We start from the raw sequence: 21090 nt of genomic DNA, 5'->3' as shown, positions 1-21090 counted from the left end.
GTGGCGCGCTGCGGGGCAAAAAAAAAAAAAAGAAAAGTCGCGTAATTGAAATCCCCCGCTTATTACACGGCTGCGGTGCACAATCGCTGCTGGTGCTATATAGGTACCGCTGCTCGAGCGACGCATTTTTGAATAGCCAATTGTGCGTACTTCAGTTAAGCTCCTTGACGTACCTGAAAAAGGGTATAACAGGAAAGGTGAAAGTGGAAGAGGGAGCAGAAAGTCGCAAATGGCCTTAAAGCAGCGCGAAAAAAAATTTAATACGCTTATGAACGAGGCTGGGAAACGATACAGCTACAGTGACGGTGTGGTTTAAAAGGTAATTGCAGTGCCAATGGCAAGACGACGCCGGCCTTCTATTCAAACACGATTTTTACGTCTCGAAAAAACTAGTGACAGTATTTTTTTTTGGGGGGGGGAGAAAGCTTTTTCTCTTCGTATTAATTAGTATTTTTTTCTTATTTTATTATATACAATCGTCATTTTTTTTAAATTGATTCCCCGTGAACACTGAATATTCTATTTCTAGAAGAATATTAGCTACAATTACTCAACGACTTTAAAATTTTTCAAGAAGATTGAATTTATCTTTCTGAATAGGAGCTACTACCGTTGCACTGAAAATCGAAACGTATGAAAAGTTATACTAGTGGGGTTGAAAAAGAAAAAAATAAATACAAATTTTATCCCTACAAAATTTGTGATATCACCTAAAAATGCAAAAAAAAATGAAAATACATATTTACTTAATTTAAATTACACGATAGTAGAAGAAGATGGAACAAAAAAGGTTCGAGAAAAGGAGATGTACTTGATTTATCATGAACGCATACACGTAAGTTAAGTCAGAGGTATCTATTCTTTAGATTCAAACACAATTTCTACTGGGCTAAATAGTATAATTTATAATACTTTTTAACGTCTATTTATTGCTTGTTGTCTACATGCAGAGATGGGCAGTATTTGACAGAGTTGAAATACTCTGAAATACTTCATTTCAGCTTTAATTCAAGTTATCCAAAAATTTAATTACTTTATTTTAATAAAATATCTCAACTAAATAGTCTATTTGTAATTATATTTAAAATAGCAATTTAGATAAAATACTTAAATAAATGTTTCATTTCAAATAAAATATTTCAATCGTTAAAAATTTTTTTTTTAATATTTATTATTTTTATTTAAAATATAGTAATCAAATTATTTTATTTCAAATAAAAACATCAAATACGTTTGTATTTTAAATGAATTTGTATTTAAATACAATAAATATTAAATAAAATGTTTGAATACAAAGCAGTTCATTTTTTTTATTTTAAATAAATTGTACGAAATAAATTTTTATTTGAAATACATTGTTTCAGATACACTTGTATTTTAAGAAGTAATTGAAATAATTTTGCTTGAATACATTTTTTTTAACTTAATTATTTTAAATACTTTGATAAAATACAATTGTATTTCAAAATGTATTAAAATATTATACTTCAAATACGGATGTATCAAATCAAAGCGTTTTGGGATCACATCAGAGTATGGGTTGTTCCCAAATGATTAATTTCCCACTTACAATACATTCTCCTGGCGAATGCTTAGTGGCTCCGTATATAATTTCAGTAATGTATGTATGTACAAGCACTGAGGTTGATGGAGATTTTGTAATGTCTCACCAGGTACCAAAATTTTTATTTACTGAATACAAAAGCTCCAGAACTATAAGTAGCTCTATGCAATTTTCGACTTAAAAACGCTCTATAATTTTTTCTAAACAAAAGTTTAATTAAAAATAAAAAATTATAAATATTAATCCCTATGACTTTAAACCCAAAATTAGTGTGTAGATATACATTTATGCGTTGTAATATTACATAAGAGCTCATCTTAGATGCAAGGATTGTGAGTTTAACGAGAAAAGAAAAACTATACACCGCACACACAGACTAAAATTCACCTTAGGTTCTTTTACAAAAATTTCATATGGTTGGGTTTGGGTAATACTAAAAGACATGATACGATCGTGCTGATTTTACTTTGAAACATTTTATATTACGTTTAGGTATGGCCATAGAATAAGAGAAAAAATATAAACTTTGAATTTCATAGTTATACAATTTGTCGTGGACAACTCTGTCATCAATTCAAACACATTGAAAAATCATACTTGTATTTGACTTAATTATTTCAATTACTTTATCAAATACAAACGTATTTAGTCAAGTATTTAATTTAAATATTTGAAATACAATTGATTTATGAAGTGTTTCAAATAAAAAAAATCTTAAATACAATTGTATTCGTGGTGAATTATTTAAAAAACATATACATTTTATTAAATAAATTGAAATACTCTCATGAAATAGATTTGTATTTTAACTACATTATTTAGAATCCATTGACCAAATATAATTGTATTTCAAGTTTTCTGTATGTAAAACATTTTGTTTGAAATAAAGTATTGAGATTTTAAAAATTTTTTTAAATGTATTTGAAGTATTTTAATTACAACACCATCAGTATTTATTTAAAAAATTTCAAATACTGTATTTAAGGTTTCAAGTAATGCCTATACATGCAACTAAATCCTTGTCAAATGAAAAAAAAAAATTTTTATTAAGTAAAAGCGAACACGGATTTTCAAAAACAAAAAGAATGTTTTTATTAATTACGCGTTCACAGAGAGATACATAAAAATAACGTGATTTAAAACAACTATCACTGGAAAATTTCATTTAATTCCAGAAAGTAACTTGTAATAAGCGCTCAACGAGGTAAAGAGAAAAACGTAATCCTCGTAAGAGGCTGCATTTAATTTTGCCTCGCGTTACAGGGAGAAGCCGAGTAATTTCCTTTTTCCTCTCTTTTCTCCATAATAAGCTCATGCTGTTGCAACAGCGAGCGCGGGTGGACCCTTGTACTCCACGATAAATATTCGGCTTGACTAATAATGCAGTAAGGTATGCTGCCGAGCATGTATCGCAGCGTCCCAGCCGTGGGTGGTACCGTGTTCGGTGTGCTTGTAGTACATGTAAAAGAGTTTTCCGCGATATATACCTACATGAATGTATGACTCGGCTGTGCAGTGTTCCAGAGAGTATGCAGACATTTTTTTCTCTTATTCCCAGCCATGACCCTTTACCTCATTCTTCCGTTCAAGTATAACCACTTATATATTTTAAGACCAGCCGTCCTTTTTTACCCCACAAAGGCATTAGCGTGGCTAAATAAAGTATTTATTTTCTTCTGAAATATATTTCGGTTCACAATAAGGGATTAAATAGAGCACAAATTTTTCATTGTATTTTTGTGTAAAAAATTTATTGTACGTACGTGGCTGGTACAATGATTTTTGTCAACTATGTTTCTAGGTATTTATTTAATATTGATCTATAGCTAATGATGCTACGTAAGAAATCAACGTTATGTCAATACCACCGTCTCAATTATATAAAATACCAAATTTACTGTTCGCAAGAAAATAATAGTTCTTAGATTTTTTTCAATTAGGAAATAATTATATGCTTTAAAAGTAGATTAGCTAATTGGTAACATTTGTACCTTAGGATTTAAAATTCACTAAAAATTTTTTTGGTTCACAAAAAACAGCTTCAAAGAACGTAATTTCAATTCATAGAAATTAAAAAAAAATTTACAAAAATTTAACAATTTTACGACATTAAAACTGTTTGTCTAGTTAACAAATGTGGTGGTCATGTCTTTCACATGCCCATCTTTTTCGCAATTTCAACGCTAATATTTAGTAATTTCGTGCTACAACAGAGTTCATGCCGTTTTTGCTTCGCCAACTGGACAATGCGTGCCAGCATATTAACTTGTTTATTAAAAAAATATACATTTCACGCGTCAATAAAAACTGTACAGTCTTTTTAATTGTAGGATACGTCATCTAATTACATATGTATGTATAATACATACCAATAGGTGTAGTGTTATTGAGGTTCATTTTATTTATGATACAAGAATCATAAAATTTCTCTATTTTAGAAAAAAGTCCACTAAATGATGACTCTTCAATATAAAATGTACTAAACTTGAGCGTATAGATACTTTGTTAAAAAAAGGTCACCGTTGTTTCCTTATTGTCGTTTACATTATAAACGTAACGCACACTTTAGTCAATCAACACAAATTATCGGACAAAATTACTATTAACAAAAAAAAATCGTAGATTCTTGCTCATTTCTCGTCACCTCATCTCTGAGAGACATTTTACCAATCAACAAACTACTGTTTTGTTTAAGCTGAATGCATTTCCCGACACTTTTAGCAAACTTTGGCAATCCATTTGCTCCAAGCACACACATCATATACGTTTATCTTAAAGAAAAAAAACAACTCCAAACGCCAATGAGTGAAACTTACGATGCTCGAACTACTGGTTAATTCCAGTACGTGTTTACTGTTGTTGGAAAACCACATAAGCTTTAAAAGTTTTTAATGAACTTGAAACTAAAAACACATAACTTGAAAGTCGTTTGATGTACGGCCAATGTATTTTAACCACCTCGACTTTGCCAAACCCACACAATCCTCGATGGGTGAGGGCTCTCTTTTTCATACAACTTTTAAACCTATACATATAATATTTTTAGGAAGCCAATTCATCTTGCATACGTACACACTCGTGTTGAATTACATTGTATTATCTTACACTTCGAGCCAAATGCGTGTCCTCGAAACCTACGAGCAAGCATTTCGATAATCGTTTGAAGATTTTGCGCAACGGTATAAACAATTAACTGTCGTGTTCTCCAAATCATCAAACAATCGCGTTATTGGCTTAAACGTATGAGGATCCGCTTCAATTGTGCTTACGATCGTTACCTCCTGAAATCCTTCACTTTAAGAGCGCCTCCTGAATCTCCAGTAGAGTTTTGCCCTTTGTTTCCGGGGTGAACCACATGAGCAGTCCCGTGACGGACCAAACGACGACGACGAAGAACAAAAAGGGTGGTGAGTGGCCCAAATGCCACGTGTCCGACACCATGAGGTACAGCTTCGAGCTTATCACGTACATCCACCCTCCGTTCATGATGACCACGCACACGCCCAGAGCCTTGAACTCGGGCGCGAACATCTCCATTATGAGGATGTTCTGGACGGTCTGCAATCCACAGTTGAACGCGAATATCACTAGGAAGATGGCGATCATGGGTATCCAAGAGTACCCCTCGACCTTGAACTCCGTGTACTCCTGCAAGTAGAAGTAGACGCCCACGACGAGGTTGCAGAATCCCGCCATCGCGCCTGATATGGCCACGAGGGGTCTGCGTCCCCACTTGTTCGGCAGAGGGGCGACCAGGCAGATGGACACCAGCTGTACCACTCCGTTGATGACGTTGGCCGCGTGATCCGAGATCACCTGGATCTTGAGGTCGCGGAATATTTTCTGGCCGTAGGTGAGCACGGGCACGTTGCCACCGAAGTGGTGGGTCACGGAGAAGAGGCCGATGATGAAAATGGCCATTCGGCTGGCCTTGTCGGTGAAAATGGCCCCGAGGGAGAAGCGGCTCTGGCCCTCTTGCATCTTCTTGCTGTTCCTCAGCTGCTTCTGGATCTCCTTCATCTCCTCGGAGACGTCGGTCCTGCCACGCAGCAGCATCAGCACCTCCTCGGCCTCGTCCGTTCGCTCGGCCATGGCCAGGTATATGGGCGACTCGGGCATGAAGCTGAACACGAGCATGAAGCTGACGACCAGGGCGAGGTTCAGCCACGCGTTGGCCACGATGCTCAGACTCGGCACGAATATGAAGGCTATCAGTATGCCCAGGTTGTACATTATCAGCATGAGGGAGCTGCTCATGCTGCGCGTACTCGTCGACGCTATCTCGCCGAGGTACATGGAACAGACGGAGAACCCGATGCCCAGGGACAGCCCGGCGGCGAGTCGCGCCACGTACAATATCTGAAAAGGCGTGTTTCGTGTTATTAATAATATACAGACCATGCAGCTAGTATGTCGGGTATTTAGTGGGAACTACGAGCTTCACGAGACTTGCTGATGCGCCTGTGCACTCAGAGAAAAAAATTGTAAACATTATAGAGACATTTCAACAAAAACTACCAATCGAATACAAGCTGATAAAAAGCGAAAAAGTTATTATTTTCAAGAGTGAAAATTATTGTTTGAAAAGTAAAAGTTATGGTTTAAATAGTAAAATTTTCTATGCGGGAAAGTAAAACTTATAAACCGATCTTTTTAGGGTTAAAACAAAAATTTTTACTGCTAAAACTAATAATTGCTTCCTTTTTTACCAGCTTCCAATTTACTGTGCTGAATAGTAATTTTTGATGAAGTTCCTCTATAAATTTTATTATTTTTTTCTCTCAGTGTGTCAATATTTGTTGCATTTTTTTCTGTGCTATGCGTCAACAAAGTAGGAAAATAAACGAACGTATGTTTGTTTATTTGTTTGCTTGTTTTTTCCTTAAAATAAAAAGAACCATCATTGTTTTCCATTTTTTTAATTTACCATATCTATGGAGAGCGCTTCAATGGCCGAATTATCAATTAAATTGTCCGATAACGCGGAAAACAATATCGTCGATTCCGCACATATAATCCTCGTATAATTACGCAACCGGATCAATCTCGCGTCCTCCCACACGACTGACCTCGTGCAAAGCATACACCAAACTTTTAATTCTCGCCGCGATTCCGGCAAATAGTTTTGAAAATAAAGGACGCGGAAAGAGTGGACCAACTTTTGCAAACTTTTTGCTCGGACAACAAAAAAGCTTCACCCGCCCCCCAACAACTTTTCCGCCTGACATTCACGCATTTGGAGGTATATATGTGCATACATACTGCACAGCAGCAACGTGGGAGATAAAAATGTTTCGGAAGGTTTAGTATTAAAAAAAAGCTCTGACAATCCGATGTTCCACAGACGTGTTATACGGATTCATTTTTGGCCATATGTGCCGAGAACAAGAGCAGCACAAATCGCCTTTTATCAGTTAAAAGAGAGAATCTCGCCAACAATGACCATTCGCGGAATGTGCACTCACATTTATATGTGGACAACGTTACATATATGTAAATGGCTTTTTGTACAGACACACAAAGTGAGGGTTTTTGCGTTCGCGATAACAACAATTTGCGACATCGTTACGAGAGTGGTGTGAAACAAAACATCGAAAGAGCAGTCGAGCCGACGAAATATTTGGGGGATTAGATCGCTTGGAACGTCATCCAGATTTTTCTTTCCATTAGAAGAAATTTTCGGGAGAGAAAGAACGAATTCGTTGCCACACTTTTAGGTCGATGAACTTAATTTTGTTTAATTTATTTACTTATTTTTCTTCAAATTACGTTTCGAAGCATATGAGAGCTCCCAAAACGTGATAAAATCATGGTAATAATGGTCGTGATAAAATCTTACCATAACGCTGTGGGTCATAGTAACGGGTAGCCAAGCGACGATGAGGAGCGGTCCGACGAATAGTATGGTATTCTTCCGGCCGATGCGGTCGACGATGATGGAGTTGAGGGGCGGTGCGACGAACTGACCTATCGCCATCAGAGACATGAGGCTTGAGAGATCGGACGCCGTTATCTTGACCGGCGAGTCTGGCTCCATGAGTTTCACGCTGCTCGGTGAGTTCCAGCCCATCGCCGAGCCGATGCAGAGCATCAGGAGCGAACCTGCAAATTCACGCGGGTTTCATTGTAATTGCATCTGTAAGATCAGAGGATCAAGTTGATGATGTTTGAGAGGCTTTGGATGTAGCTCAGATGATGATATTACATTTATATAGGTGGAGTCAGATGAAAAATCGGATTGTAACGAAAAGAGCGTGAAAAAACTGGCTGTGCACTAAGAAAAAATAATAATAAAATTACCGCGCTACAAGTGTAATCTGGTACGACACAATCATGTAGAAACTTTCAACTGTTTGTACAAAGATTTTTACTTTTATTAACAGAGGTTTTTATCCCAAGTACAGTGATTTTTACTTTTTGCGCAATAAAAAATACTGTTCAAAATAATATGATCTAATTTGTCAAAAGTAAAAAGTCTTTGAACGACAGAACAATAGTAGATTACTATACCGTATTTTAGCACATTCATTTTTACGGTTTTTTTTTTCAGAGTGCCTTTTTCATTTTAAAGTGAGAAATTAAGCGTAAACCTTAGGTAATCGGCTTCCGTTTAATTTCAGACAGTTTCTCATGTATACATATACATTTCCCTCCCTGAAACAGCTCATCCGACACATAAACGATAAGAAATCCAACGCCTGTGTACCAACTGCGTTTTGTTGTTTTGCTTGAGAACCACCAAGTTACGTTTTCGTACTGTAGGTTAATGATAAAAGAACAAAAAAGAGTTTCAATTTAATTAAGTAGTTTTGTGCTTACGTATAACTTTCCTAGATACAATAAATCAGTGCAAAATCGTTATCGGGTACTAAAAAAAAAAGATCTAATTCGCGTACTTACTTTAAATTAAAAAATAACAACAACAATAGTGAAAAAAAAGGAAAAAAATAAGTATATAGAAAGTGGAAACAAAGTTTCCAGGGCGTCGTAATATTAACTCGTAACTTGATCCGGTACCGTGTACAGTTCAAGACCGATAAAAAAGACAAAACAAAAAATCGAGTGAGAGAAAAGCGTGCGAAGCTTCTTCAAAACCTGTTGTCAAAGCTTAATGCGGGTTCTAGATGACTTACAGAAGCAGGAAAATGAAAATGAGTAAGTTAACGAACAAAGTCAAAGTACAGTATAAAGGTGGGAGGAAAACAAAAAGCTTACAGGCAATCGTCGCCATGTACTCCCAAGTTTCGTTTCCCTTCAAGCTCGTGTACTCCCCCCGCTCAGCTTTGTCGGCGCCGCCCATGTCTCTCTGCCTCCTGTCCCTCTCTCTTCGGCTTAAATCTCTTCAATCCTAGGCTTTTTTCAAAAATTGGAGCAAATGAGGGCAGTAGAGTGACTCTTTTTTCGTCGTCGGCGTTGTCTGATTGGTATTACTGATGCTGCCGGTCTCTGTAATGAACGACATTATTTTCATTATAAGCCTTATTTATCCCTGCAGTTTTTACATCGACAAAATGGCACTTGTATCATGAGATAAATTCAATTGGCGATGATAATGCGCGGTGAGCCGAGCAAGAGCCGTGATTGTAAGCGCAAAGCTCGGTTAGAGCGGATTACTCGGCGTCGGATCGGTTTTGTCGACACATTTTGTGATTGTTTTTATCGCTGTTGCGCATCATTGACAACATTCTTTTTTTTTTTTTTTTTTTTTTTTTCAAAGTAGAGCTTTTTTGCGTCTACAAGCGTCTCATCCTTCTCTTGTGTAAAATTTAATCTATTATCTCGCACAAGTTGAATCAAACGCGATGCCCACTATCGTATGTTTGATGAACCTTATAAAAATTGTATAAAATTTCATTTGGTTCGATAAGATAAATTACTCGTTAAAAAATAAAATCGAGTGAAATTTACATGTCTCGATTTTGAGGAAAAATTGAATCCATTAAAGTGTAATGTAAACATCAAAGTGATTGTTATGTAAACATAAGAATGATTATCAAGAATCAGGAGCGAACTGTGTAATATTTTTGTATACGTTTCTGAACAAAAAACTTTTAAACACACGTGCTTCAAATGGAAATTGAATACGTTCATGCTCCTACAATAATGTTGCAATAAACTTATTAAACAATTACAATTATCAGTTTTTATATTATTTAAAGTATTAACGTCATTTATTTGTTGTAGTAATTCTCTGACCCCCAGTAAAAGTTACTCAAAATATATATTAAAAGAACTTTTGTTATGTAAATTTACTTGAATTGGGTGTACAAAGAGCCCGGGCTTTCAACTAAATCAAATCAATCTTCCTACTCTCAATCTTGACTGTATAGATAACTATTTGTTAGCAGTAATTTACTACTGGGAATTTTTATTAGGGTCTTTTATTCTCCCAACTGTGTAAGAAAAAAGGTTGTTGTTCAAGTATAAATTTTGTTAAATGAGATCTATTGTTAGATTTGTAACGTTTCAGAAGCGTTAAAGACATAAAAATTTTTTTTAACTCGCCAAATAAGATCTTTCAGAGACGCAGGTTGTCTACTAGATGTGAAAAACCTGGAAATCTAGAAATATCAGGAAAGAAATTTGACTTCGAAAAAACCTGGAAGTATCAGGGAATTTTTATCAATTTCTGAATATTTTTATTCATTCAACTTTTCAAAACATTTTTTTTTTATTTTACTTATTTCCTATTGTTAGCTAATAAAATAGATTTGTTTTTATTTAAACTCTATGTAGAAAAATCAATTGAATACTCTCTTTTTGAAAATCTTTGACTTTTAATCAAATCTTCGAGAAATAAAACGTTTTAAAAATATTTTTATCATCAAACAGTCAAAAAAATTATTTTAATTTTATTTTTTACTTAAATAACTCTTTTCATTATTCTAAAACACATATGTCATCGAGTGGCGCATCAAACAACATTAAAAACACTAAAAAGTTCTAAAGTAGATTCTTAAATAAAAAAAATGTTCTTTAATATGTTAGAAATGTTCCGAAATGTTCGACTGTTATATGGTTACGCAAAATATTTGTCACTTAAAATTTTTTTTGCAATGTTTTAATATTTCCAAATTTTATAAAAAATATTATTAAACGTGAAAAAAAATTTTCCACTAAAATATTAGAGTTATTTTTAAACACGATTTTTTTTTTTTTTTTCTTTTAATTACGAATCTACTCTTAGATAACATTAAAAATACTTGATTTCCATCAAAATTTGTTCTAAGGCCAGTTTTATTATCCTACCTGTATGTATTACTTAGCCTAAGGGAAAACTGATGTAAAAAATAAAATAAAATAAAAAAATAGTTAAAAAACAAATATTGTTGCGTTATATCAACCAGAAATTTAATGAGAAAATAATGATTCCTTGATCTTAATTTAATGCACTATAAAAAATATATTGTCAATTGAGTTTAAAACTTCTGTAAAAAAATATGATACCTTCCTTTTGCATTGAGGCAATTAATTTTTATGGCATTTGTTGATTATTAAGAATGTCTCGTATACGCTTCAATTTCTATACCCAAATCATAGATTTCTTTCATATTTATTAATATTTTTTAAAATGTAAAATTTTAAGTACTGGATCCTTACAAAATCTGGAAATGTTAGGGAATTTTTTTTGGTACAGATAGTAGATACCCTGGAAACGCTAAATAGGAAATATAAGCTCGGACCGGCGAGGACGAGAATATAATCCATAGTCTCTTTATATTTGTAGTTTTGTTACAATATTCTTAGTTAACAAGTACAATTTGTTTATACATTTTTTTAAAATTTATATAAACTGACGTTGTCACAACATTCAACATATACTTTTTAATTTTTTTCGTCATTACAAGCCTTTGATCATTCATCTAAAATTGAAATTGGCACAGTATGTTTACTAATTTTCTAATAAGTACTTTAATATTGTCAATTTATTGTAGTCGGATTCAACTATAGATTTATCTTTGCTGTAGAAGTAATGTATAGGATTTATAATTTAAAAAATAATAATAATTTTTTTTTATGTAAACAATTTACGACAAATTTTTTTTATTTTTCACACAGTAACATTTACTACTTTTTATATTTTTCGACCCATTCCTAAGTGGGAAAGTCCCTTTTAACTTTATGAAAACACAAAATATTTGATCAAAATTAAAGATAGTTTTGCAGAGACTTAATTCTTCTTACTAAAGCATAATAAGTACTACTTAAAGTTACAATTCAAGAGACAAAAGAATCAAGAATTTTTATTTACAAAATAATATTATCGGACAGTTTATTGACACCACTATAGCTACCCCAAACGTTCAAAGTGTCCGTCTGTACAATATAAAGTTTCAGATAACTACCTTAAGAGTAACCTGAGATAACAATGTGGTGATTATTTCATTAACAAAAATATCAATGCAATATCAAAGTTTATCCGCGTAGTTTTACAACTACATATTTGCTGTCATTGTAAAACTCTAATGATAAATCTTAAGCTATCACGTATTTTGAGGAGCCCACACGATAACTGATAGGGATAACTTACAAGTGCCAAAATCCTCGAAACAATATTAAAGCCAGACAAGTTGTTAAGTCACCCATGCATTTCAAACTGATTCATCCTAGCAACGAAAACTGTGTACACCAATGAAAAAAAAGCAACAAACGATCCACGCGCTGGCACGGCAACAACTGGACTCCCTGAAAGCTTTCGTTTTTTCATTTAACGAAAAAGTTGCAGCCATAAGAAGATAAGGAGACAAGCGCGTACATAATTCGGCTTTAGCCCGCCGCAGTTTATTGCGCTTCTTCCTCATTTTCATCGCGCCTATCAAACGATGATACACACCACCGGCGCCTCGTACATCCACTTCATTATCTCCCGATGTACCCCTCTTGGCTGACGATTTCGACGCTGACGCGCTATTGTATAGATGTTGTTGTATCTGTAAACTCTATTAACCCAATAGACTTAGCGATCGTCGACAGGGGAAGGCGCCTGCCGATTCCGAAATCGACAAACTGCAAATATATACACCCACACGCACAAGTCTAAGAGGGAAGAGTATACGGTTAACGAGCATGTGTATAGACACATGCGTGCAACGGAAAAGTAAAAAGTGTGCGAGTTGAGACACAGAAAGCAAATTTAGACAAATATTGATTCAAGTGATGCCTTGGGGCTCCCGAGCCGCGCCGCCGTTTTACGTGCACACGTACACAAACGGAAGACTTAATTTTGCGCTAACAAGGTGTTCAGAGGTACAAAAAAAAAGACGTAACGTCGGAGCGTGAGGCCGAAAAGTTGGCGACGGCACGCCGGAAAGTTTTCCATGTTTGTATACTTACGCGTCGGTGTTATTATGATTGGCATATGCACTCTTGCACACACGCACACGCGTGGGCGAATGTATTGAGACGAATATCGTTGTCGTTGACGACGTATTACTCGGTGTTTGTATATGTACATGTAACTTGATCGAATATTTGAGCACTGCTTTTTTGTAAATTTGTTCGGAAATATTAATTAAAATCTGTTAAACCCGTGATACAGTACCTGTACAGGTGTGGTTAATTAGAATGTCGCAGTGCTTACTAATTAGAAATAAAAAATTTTTTATTGATACCTATTCGTGTTCAGCCTAGAGGTCAAGAGGGTTTATGTATGCCTGGTGAGAAAACTTACACATAATTATTTTGTGAATTTTTAAATACTGTAAAGGAATTCTTTTTTTTAACAAAGTGTATTAAAATTTTTCATTCATCACTATTTTTACAATAGTGGAGAAACATTTTTCTAGCTTATTAGTGCAATTCATTTTAAATGTAAAAGTTTATTGTAGTGTATTTGAAATCGAATATTTCTTCCTTATAATTTGCTTTTCATTTCGAGTTGTAATGCATCGTTTTTGCTGGCAAAAATTTTTTTGAGCACAGGGTTGCAAGTTTTAATTGAAAAAATTTCTTTTAAAAATTCGTAAAAATTGAAAATATTGGATATCTGTGTCCAAGTCTGCTGATGGGCGGATGCCCACCAAAATCGAATTCAGAGGATCAAAGTACGTAATGAATAAAAACTTTGGTGGAACCATGAACGCATCTACTGGAGCCTGGACTAATTGAGATTCAGTTGAACGTAGTGTAATTGAAATGTCAATGTTTAAATTAAATGTATTTCAGTAGAATGAATTGACGTAGGAACAATTTATTTATAGCATGTAAACGTCAGTTAGAATTTAAAAAGTATACATGCTCTGTACATTTTTAAAATTCGAGAAAAAAAACACTTATTTCGTAAAAAGTAGAAGAAACCAATTCACATTTACCTGTTGTAAATTTTGTTAATTTAGCAACTTATAAAGACTGAAACCCATAATAACGATTCACTTGTATGTAATGTAATAAATAATTCATTAGTATTAAACGTCAATATGTTATTAAAATTAGGAAAGTTTATTAAAATGCAATGTAAAAGTTTTCTAATCACTGATTAAATCACGAATAATAAATATTATTTAGTAATACAGATAAAGAAAATTATCGAACTTTATAATATTGTTATCATATTTATAAAGTATTAATTATCATCAAGTTATTATTAAATCACACATTTAAAATGACAATACGCAAAAATATACTCAATGCATTGCTAATTAAAACTTTTTAAATATTATTGAATTAAATACTTGAATAAAAATTAAATATAAACCTTAAATTTTACCATCTTTTTTATTTTTTACCGTATTTTTTAAATATTAGACATTTAAATGCAAACGCCCTGTAAAAATCTGAAAATATAATAACATATTCAACTAACCCAAGCTGTACAAACATACGTCCTATTGTGCATACTATAAAGTGTACATTTCCTGGGATATGATTTCACAACGATTTGAGATACTTTACTTTACAGCAGCGCGCATACGTACGTCAATACCATTGATTTCATTTAAAAGAGGATGAACATTTTAATTTCAAATTTTTTTCCCCTCAAATGTTAACCAACGCGGTACTTGAACAAAAAAACTCTATCGTCCCTATACTTCTATGCAATTTAACGAAGCGAGAAAAAAAAGAGCATGACTACAGATAAATTGGCAGTGAAGCTTTTGACGCTACCATAAAAGTCAACTTTTATCGAGCGCTTGGAAAAAAAAAATTCACGCGCCTCAAAGCCGAGCAGTCCAGTCACAAATACGAGCCATCAAAGTGAAATATCAACCGGTGGGCTTTCTCCTTTTCATCGCTTGCCCGTACACTACTGTGTGTATATCACGCCTATCGTTTCACCGCAAACACCAAAACTGACCATTTCTTTTTTTTTCCATTTTTTTACTCTAAAAAAAGTTGTATAGAAACAGGATTTCATAGTAAATCGCACATGTATGGACGTATAAAAACTCCATACAATGCCACGGATCGCCTATATAAACGATAGCACTTGATCCCTCTCTATTCAAAAACGAAATGAGGGGGGAAAAATGGAAAAAATTCAATGCTCAAAAAAACCCCGGTAATTTCGATTTTACTCGAATGGAGTTTCTCGTTTGCAGTCGTCGTTAAAAAAAATAGTCCAACGAGCCAACGCCACAACCCCATTTTCAGCCCGTATAGCTTTGACATTCCGGTGGAGGCATGCATTATTTGCTTTACCAAATTATCATGTGAATAAATATATGTGTACAATTTTTAGTGCACAATACTTATGTGCACGGTTCTTACGTGCACAGGACACCTAATGCCGAAAATAGAAACGCCACAATTTTTCCGGATTCGAGCGAAAAAGTGAGATGAATACGCGTCCCTCTCGTATCCTACCTTTTGTTTCCTCGCATGGATTACACACATGTGCATTCTCTTGCGTGTATGCGTGCGCGTTTTTTAAAGTGAAAAAAAAAACAAAGCTCTAATAGTTGGAGTCTCGTCGATGTGTGCGATGACTGCCATTGTAAAAATAATTCAGCCGACTAGGTAGTTTCTCCCCTACAAAATGGCCCACTGAACCTTTTTCTCTTGAAAAAAGCTGTTGCAGCTTGTCGGGCTTTTGGATTTACCCGAATGAAACCGGAAAATATTGCAGTCAGCTTTTCTGTACAGCAAAAAAGTACGAATGCAAAGTAATTGAAGGGCGCACTGTGATGCTCTAGGGCTCAAAGCCGTGTGTCCGTGGTAAAAAAAATTTTTTTTTCCTACTGGGGGCACGGTAAACGTTCGAAGGTAATAGAAAAAAGGCCAAAGTAGGAAAAGTACTATTTCTCACCTTATGAGCCAAATTATGGGAAAGCCTGTGTGCTCTTCAACAACTATTCGGTCCTCGAGGCCCAAAGTGAGGTACTTTCCTTCATGGGAAACAAACCGATTCAGTGTGTCCACGGACGCAAAACAGCACTTAGTACCCTTGGCAAGAAAAATGTCGCTCGCAACTTGATATGGCACGAAATGGACTGTTTTAATGATGAGAAGCTAATGTCTCGATATAGATGCACAAAAAAAATGACAATTACTTCAAAATTAAAATTGCTTCGTAATGGCACGTGATATGTTTCTAATCTTTTAATACAAGAAGCGTATACGTGATTATTCTCGTATTATAATTGTTTTTTCTAACGATTTAAAAAAAATTTGGCAGCTGGTAATGAAAAAAAGTATTTTCAAATCAGATCAAATTTTGTTGCTGTACTATTAGACCATACATTTCTTAAGACTCAAGGTGCAACTTGTTTTTATTTTTTAACAAAAACCTATGACACCTATGTGAAAAAGTATAATAAGGCAAGACAGGACAGATCGCATGCAATTATCTGATTATTAACGTTTTTTTTTCTGAGAAGATACTTACAATTTTTCTTCTCATGATATTATAGATGGATTATTCGTTAATTTCACGTGCACTCTGTTTAACATACATTTTGTAAAATTATAATGGTATGTTATAACTTTTTGTCGCCTTACTCGCTTACAGTAACATATATTTAATAAACATTAATTTTCATGACATGATATTTGTATATAATCGATTGAAATTCGAATTCTCTTTTTACCTTGACCCACAGTATTTGCCTCTCCCCTTCCTCCTTAAATATATTCTTAAATAGGAAAGATTTCAACTGAAAGAAGCTGATAAGTAAAACGTATAAAAAATATCGATGGAAAAAGAGCAAAAACAGAAAGAGAAACAAAAGTTATTACATAAAAAGGCGCCACAAGATCAAAAGGAATAGTTGCATTAAGATAAAAATAAGTTACAAGAACAAATGAGACCATCGCTGAGAAAGTAAAACACAAACTGTAAATCTTCTATGATTAAAATGAAAAATTTTGTTTTGTAAATTTTTTCTAATATGTTTTTATGAATTTTTGAGTATTTCATTTGAAGGGGTTGCCAAAATAGAGTGTAAGTAGTTAAAAAAAATCATCTAGGTTTTAGTATTCCACATCACTACTGCACTACTCATTTGAATAGCTAGTTACATTTTTTCGTTAGATTTTGCTGTTTTAAGTGAGTTTATGCTCTATTATTTTTTTTAACTGTACTTAACTTATTTTGTTAAATACAATTTCTTCAAACTTTCAATATAAACTAAAATTAAATGAGCTACAATAGAGGTTTCCATTACAAGACATAATAGATATCACAAATAATGTGACATGGAGTATTTTTTCAGTTGTGCAATGTAATTTTAATACTTTTCCATACTAACATAAATAAGTTGATGTCTCAAAATAGAGGTAATACAATATCTAAAAATACAAAACTTAAATGAGTTGTGTCAAATTCAAGCTAACATATTATAAAATTAAATTTGAATTTTTATTAAAAACGTTCTTAAATTTTAACATTTTTAACAGTAACATTATAACTTTAATAAATAATATATGTTTAGTATTAATTTTTATTAATTATTTTTAACAAAAATTCGTAATTTTTTGGTTAAATCATTGTAATTCAACTTATTAATATATTGAAATTCATAAGTTTGCGTTTCAAAATAAATATAGAGGGTATAAATTGTATTTGAATTTAAATATTTCTGTTGTTAATGTATCTTTATGCAGCAGTTATTAGGTTTAATGAATTGAAAGTTCATGAAACTCAATAAAGTAAATATAAACTTCACATTTTTCATCTTTTGTTGTAATTTAAATTACATAATCATTAAATTTCATACCAAGTCTATTGAGAAACATTAAATTTAAGAATTATTTCAACAATGTTCTCTACCTTACTGTTACATCCAAGCATTTAAAACTAACTGAATTAAGTTTAAACAAGTTACGGTGATTATTGTCGTCTACAGTTTTCTCAGCTGTTAACACTTGTTTTCGTTTTTGAAGACACGTTGATTAGTTCATGTGTTCACACTACAATATTTATATGCCAAAAACAGACTACTTACATTATTAACGTAGCCCACAACTATTTAATCAAGAATTTTTTAAAGAATTCAAGCATCATATGAGATTATAATTAGAATGATGCACATTAAAATTTCAGAAGGCCAAGTGGTATCACCTTCAAGAGAATTTTTAAGATATGATAAGTTAAACTGGCAGTTTGAACGCGATGCTATTAATGTATCTGTACAATACAGATCAGAAAAAAAAGATAATAGACAAATCTCGTTTTAAAGACTTTTTTGGGTATTCACGACTTTGTCATATTTTATTGTACGATATGAAATGAATAGTTCACATGATGCATTAAGAACAATCATTGTAGAAAAATTTGCTTTTTTACAATTAATTTCTGACGTAGACTCTACCATTTCGGAGGATTCTCTCAACCATAGATATTACAAACCAAAATAAATAATTTAAAAAATAATAAAAAAACCAATAAAAACAAATACATTCAAATACCATCTAAGAAATATTATTAAGAAACTTATTTAATTTATACTGTAGTTTCTTTTTTACTGACTTTCACTTTATATTCTTCAATGAAATGTTTAACATATATAGTTTATTAGTTACGTTAAACGCGCTTTACGAGATCTAAATCATTGTGACTACTACTTTTATATTATATACTCCATGATCATATCACACTACTCGAAGAAAACAAATTCATGCTGACCATTTTTTTCCCCATTTTGTTGTACTCGCAAACGTACAGACTACATCTTACCTACGCAATCTTTATAGTTCCACCAATTTTTGTGAATTTTTGGTAGACAATTTTTATTATGTACGCCATAATGTTATAAATTACAGATTATTTTATTTTATACCACCTTCAATCAGATATAATTTTTTGTCCATTTGTCTCTTTCTAAGGACAAACACGTCAAATAGCATTTCAGATCTTTATCACAGTGTGAAATTATTTCATTAAATGTTATTACAATATATACCGTTAAATTTTTACCCCGTCCCCCGTGAAACAAATAATCTTTTAAGATAGGATTCATAAATATTGTTACATATAATACATTGTTACACTAAATTGGTAAGGCTATTAAACTAACAAAAAAAAATTCTCGAAAAAAAAATGGTTATTTTTATACAAAAAACTCACCAAATTTCGGATATAACCATCATCGTGTTCTCAAAGCACTTGTATTCTTACTGTTGTACGTCACTTAAGTACACATTCTATTGTTGATGTCAACGTCAACGAACTCAAAAATCCAATTAAACTTTTACTTGCACCTCGCCACGTATATATACAAATTTTAGATCGAATGTTGCGAAGAAACACTTGATAAGAACTCCTCGAAATGTTCCGTTCGAACTTCAGCTTAAGTGAGGTGTGCACTTAGAAAGCGAATTTTTCTAAAAGCAAACTGTACACTCGTCTATATACATATATATATATACCCACTATTTGTGATAAAAGATATGCCGTTGTGAAAGGTGAAGACCTAATGACTCCGCGTTGAACATTAAGATAGTGAAAATATATTCAAAAACTTTTTTTACACTAAAACACTTATTTTACAAAAAAATAGCTTGAAAATTCCATAAATTAATTTTTCACTCATCCAGTTTATTACATTAACTTTAAATAATTATTTTATGCGCTAATTACAATAAATGCGCGTTTTTATTTAATTATAATTATGAAAATTTTTTTTACTGAATTCAATACATAACAATTTTTAATAAGCTTTATCTTACCAATATACGCTCACGTGCAACGGAAATATCAACTTATTATGTATCTTCACTTAGTATTAGAAATACATTTTTCTAAAAATACATTTACAGTTAAAATAAATTAGATAAAAAGCACATGTCTTAGTCAATTCTTTAGGCTGCACTGCTGTAGTGTATCCGCTTTAAAAATATGTTGAAATATTTCGGTAAACAAGTATGTTTACGAATCACATAATGGAACAAAGAAACCGTAATGGGTTCAAAAATCTTTGTCTAATCCCGACCGATATCTTTAATATAGTGTTGCCTGTTACAAAATTCTGAAGTTAAAAGCAGTTCAGGTTACATATCCCACCTGAAAAAAAATGTTGGAATTCTATGTAGAATTACTTCTGTAAAACTTTCAGGAAAGCCATATGGCACATTACACATGGTTTTACATATGGCATTACATAAAGGGTTTTAGCTTGGTGATGCCATAAATATGTAATTCCATATGGAAAAACACATGGAATTACTAATTGGAAAAAGAAAAAATTTCTATCATCTAGAAATAACTGCAAAATACCATAATAAGTTATTTGCAGTTAGCATTTTGTCTTACCATCGGGATGATAACTCCAAAACAAGGGGATTTTACTTCTATAGAAAACAATTTTATTTTTTTATTTTTTTTTTTATTTCTGAAATAGAACTTGAATCCCTTGTTTTCGAGTTATCATCCAGATGGTAACACTAATTGTTCACAGTAAATGACGCATTACAGTATTCTGCAGTTATTTATAGATGACAAAATTTTTTTCTTTTTTCCAATTTGTAATTCTATGTGTTTTTTCAAATGGAATTACATATGGCATTACCAAGCTAAAACCCCTTATGTAATGCCATACGTAAAACCATATGTAATGCCACATGGCTTTCCTGAAGGTATTACAGCAGTAATCACACATGGAATTCCGTCTTTCTTTTTCAGGTGGGATCTGACCACGAATTTGAATATAATTTTTTCATTTGTAACTGATGGGAAGTCTTAAAACAACAATTTACATTTTTGCATAAACAATTAACTATTTGTTCATGTGACATCACTTTATATGAATTTTAAACCTAAGCAGTTTTTAGTACAGAGCATTCGGATCTTTTTGAAAAAAGTGTAGTATGAAAAAAAAAAATTTACATGAGTAATGATAAAATTTAAGATATAGATGTATATTACAGAAACGTAGAGCAACAAAATTTACAGTTTAATTTTCCTTCCCCACGCATAAATCGAAAATATAAGCTGTAGTAAAAGAACTAATTTTTGTAATACTGAAATATTTTCTTTAATTCTTAGAGCATGAAACAAGTCCTTGAAAAATATTTTTAAAAAAGCTTAAAACTACAATTGGCCAAAACCAATTTTTTTGTGTTTATTATCTTCCAGACCATCAGTTTTGCAA

At 32.8% G+C, this 21090-nt stretch overlaps 1 protein-coding gene across 1 annotated transcript; it reads right to left on the bottom strand.

Moving 5' to 3' along the window:
- Nucleotides 1-4619: 4619 nt before the first annotated feature.
- Nucleotides 4620-19254, bottom strand: LOC106642868 (uncharacterized). Its single transcript, XM_089598246.1, has 4 exons — nt 19068-19254; nt 8780-9010; nt 7404-7666; nt 4620-5923 (listed from the first exon to the last, which is right to left on the bottom strand). The coding sequence occupies exons 2-4, from the start codon at nt 8862-8864 to the stop codon at nt 4856-4858; spliced, it is 1416 nt and encodes a 471-aa protein (XP_089454372.1). The 5' UTR covers nt 8865-9010; nt 19068-19254; the 3' UTR covers nt 4620-4855.
- Nucleotides 19255-21090: the final 1836 nt, after the last annotated feature.

Source organism: Copidosoma floridanum, unplaced genomic scaffold (assembly GCF_036245765.1).
Source record: "Copidosoma floridanum isolate Cflo_tuat_1 unplaced genomic scaffold, Cflo_Japanese_pri ptg000001l, whole genome shotgun sequence".
In the NCBI taxonomy this organism is placed as follows: Eukaryota; Metazoa; Arthropoda; class Insecta; order Hymenoptera; family Encyrtidae; genus Copidosoma; species Copidosoma floridanum.
This window is presented reverse-complemented; position numbering and strand designations above follow the sequence as displayed.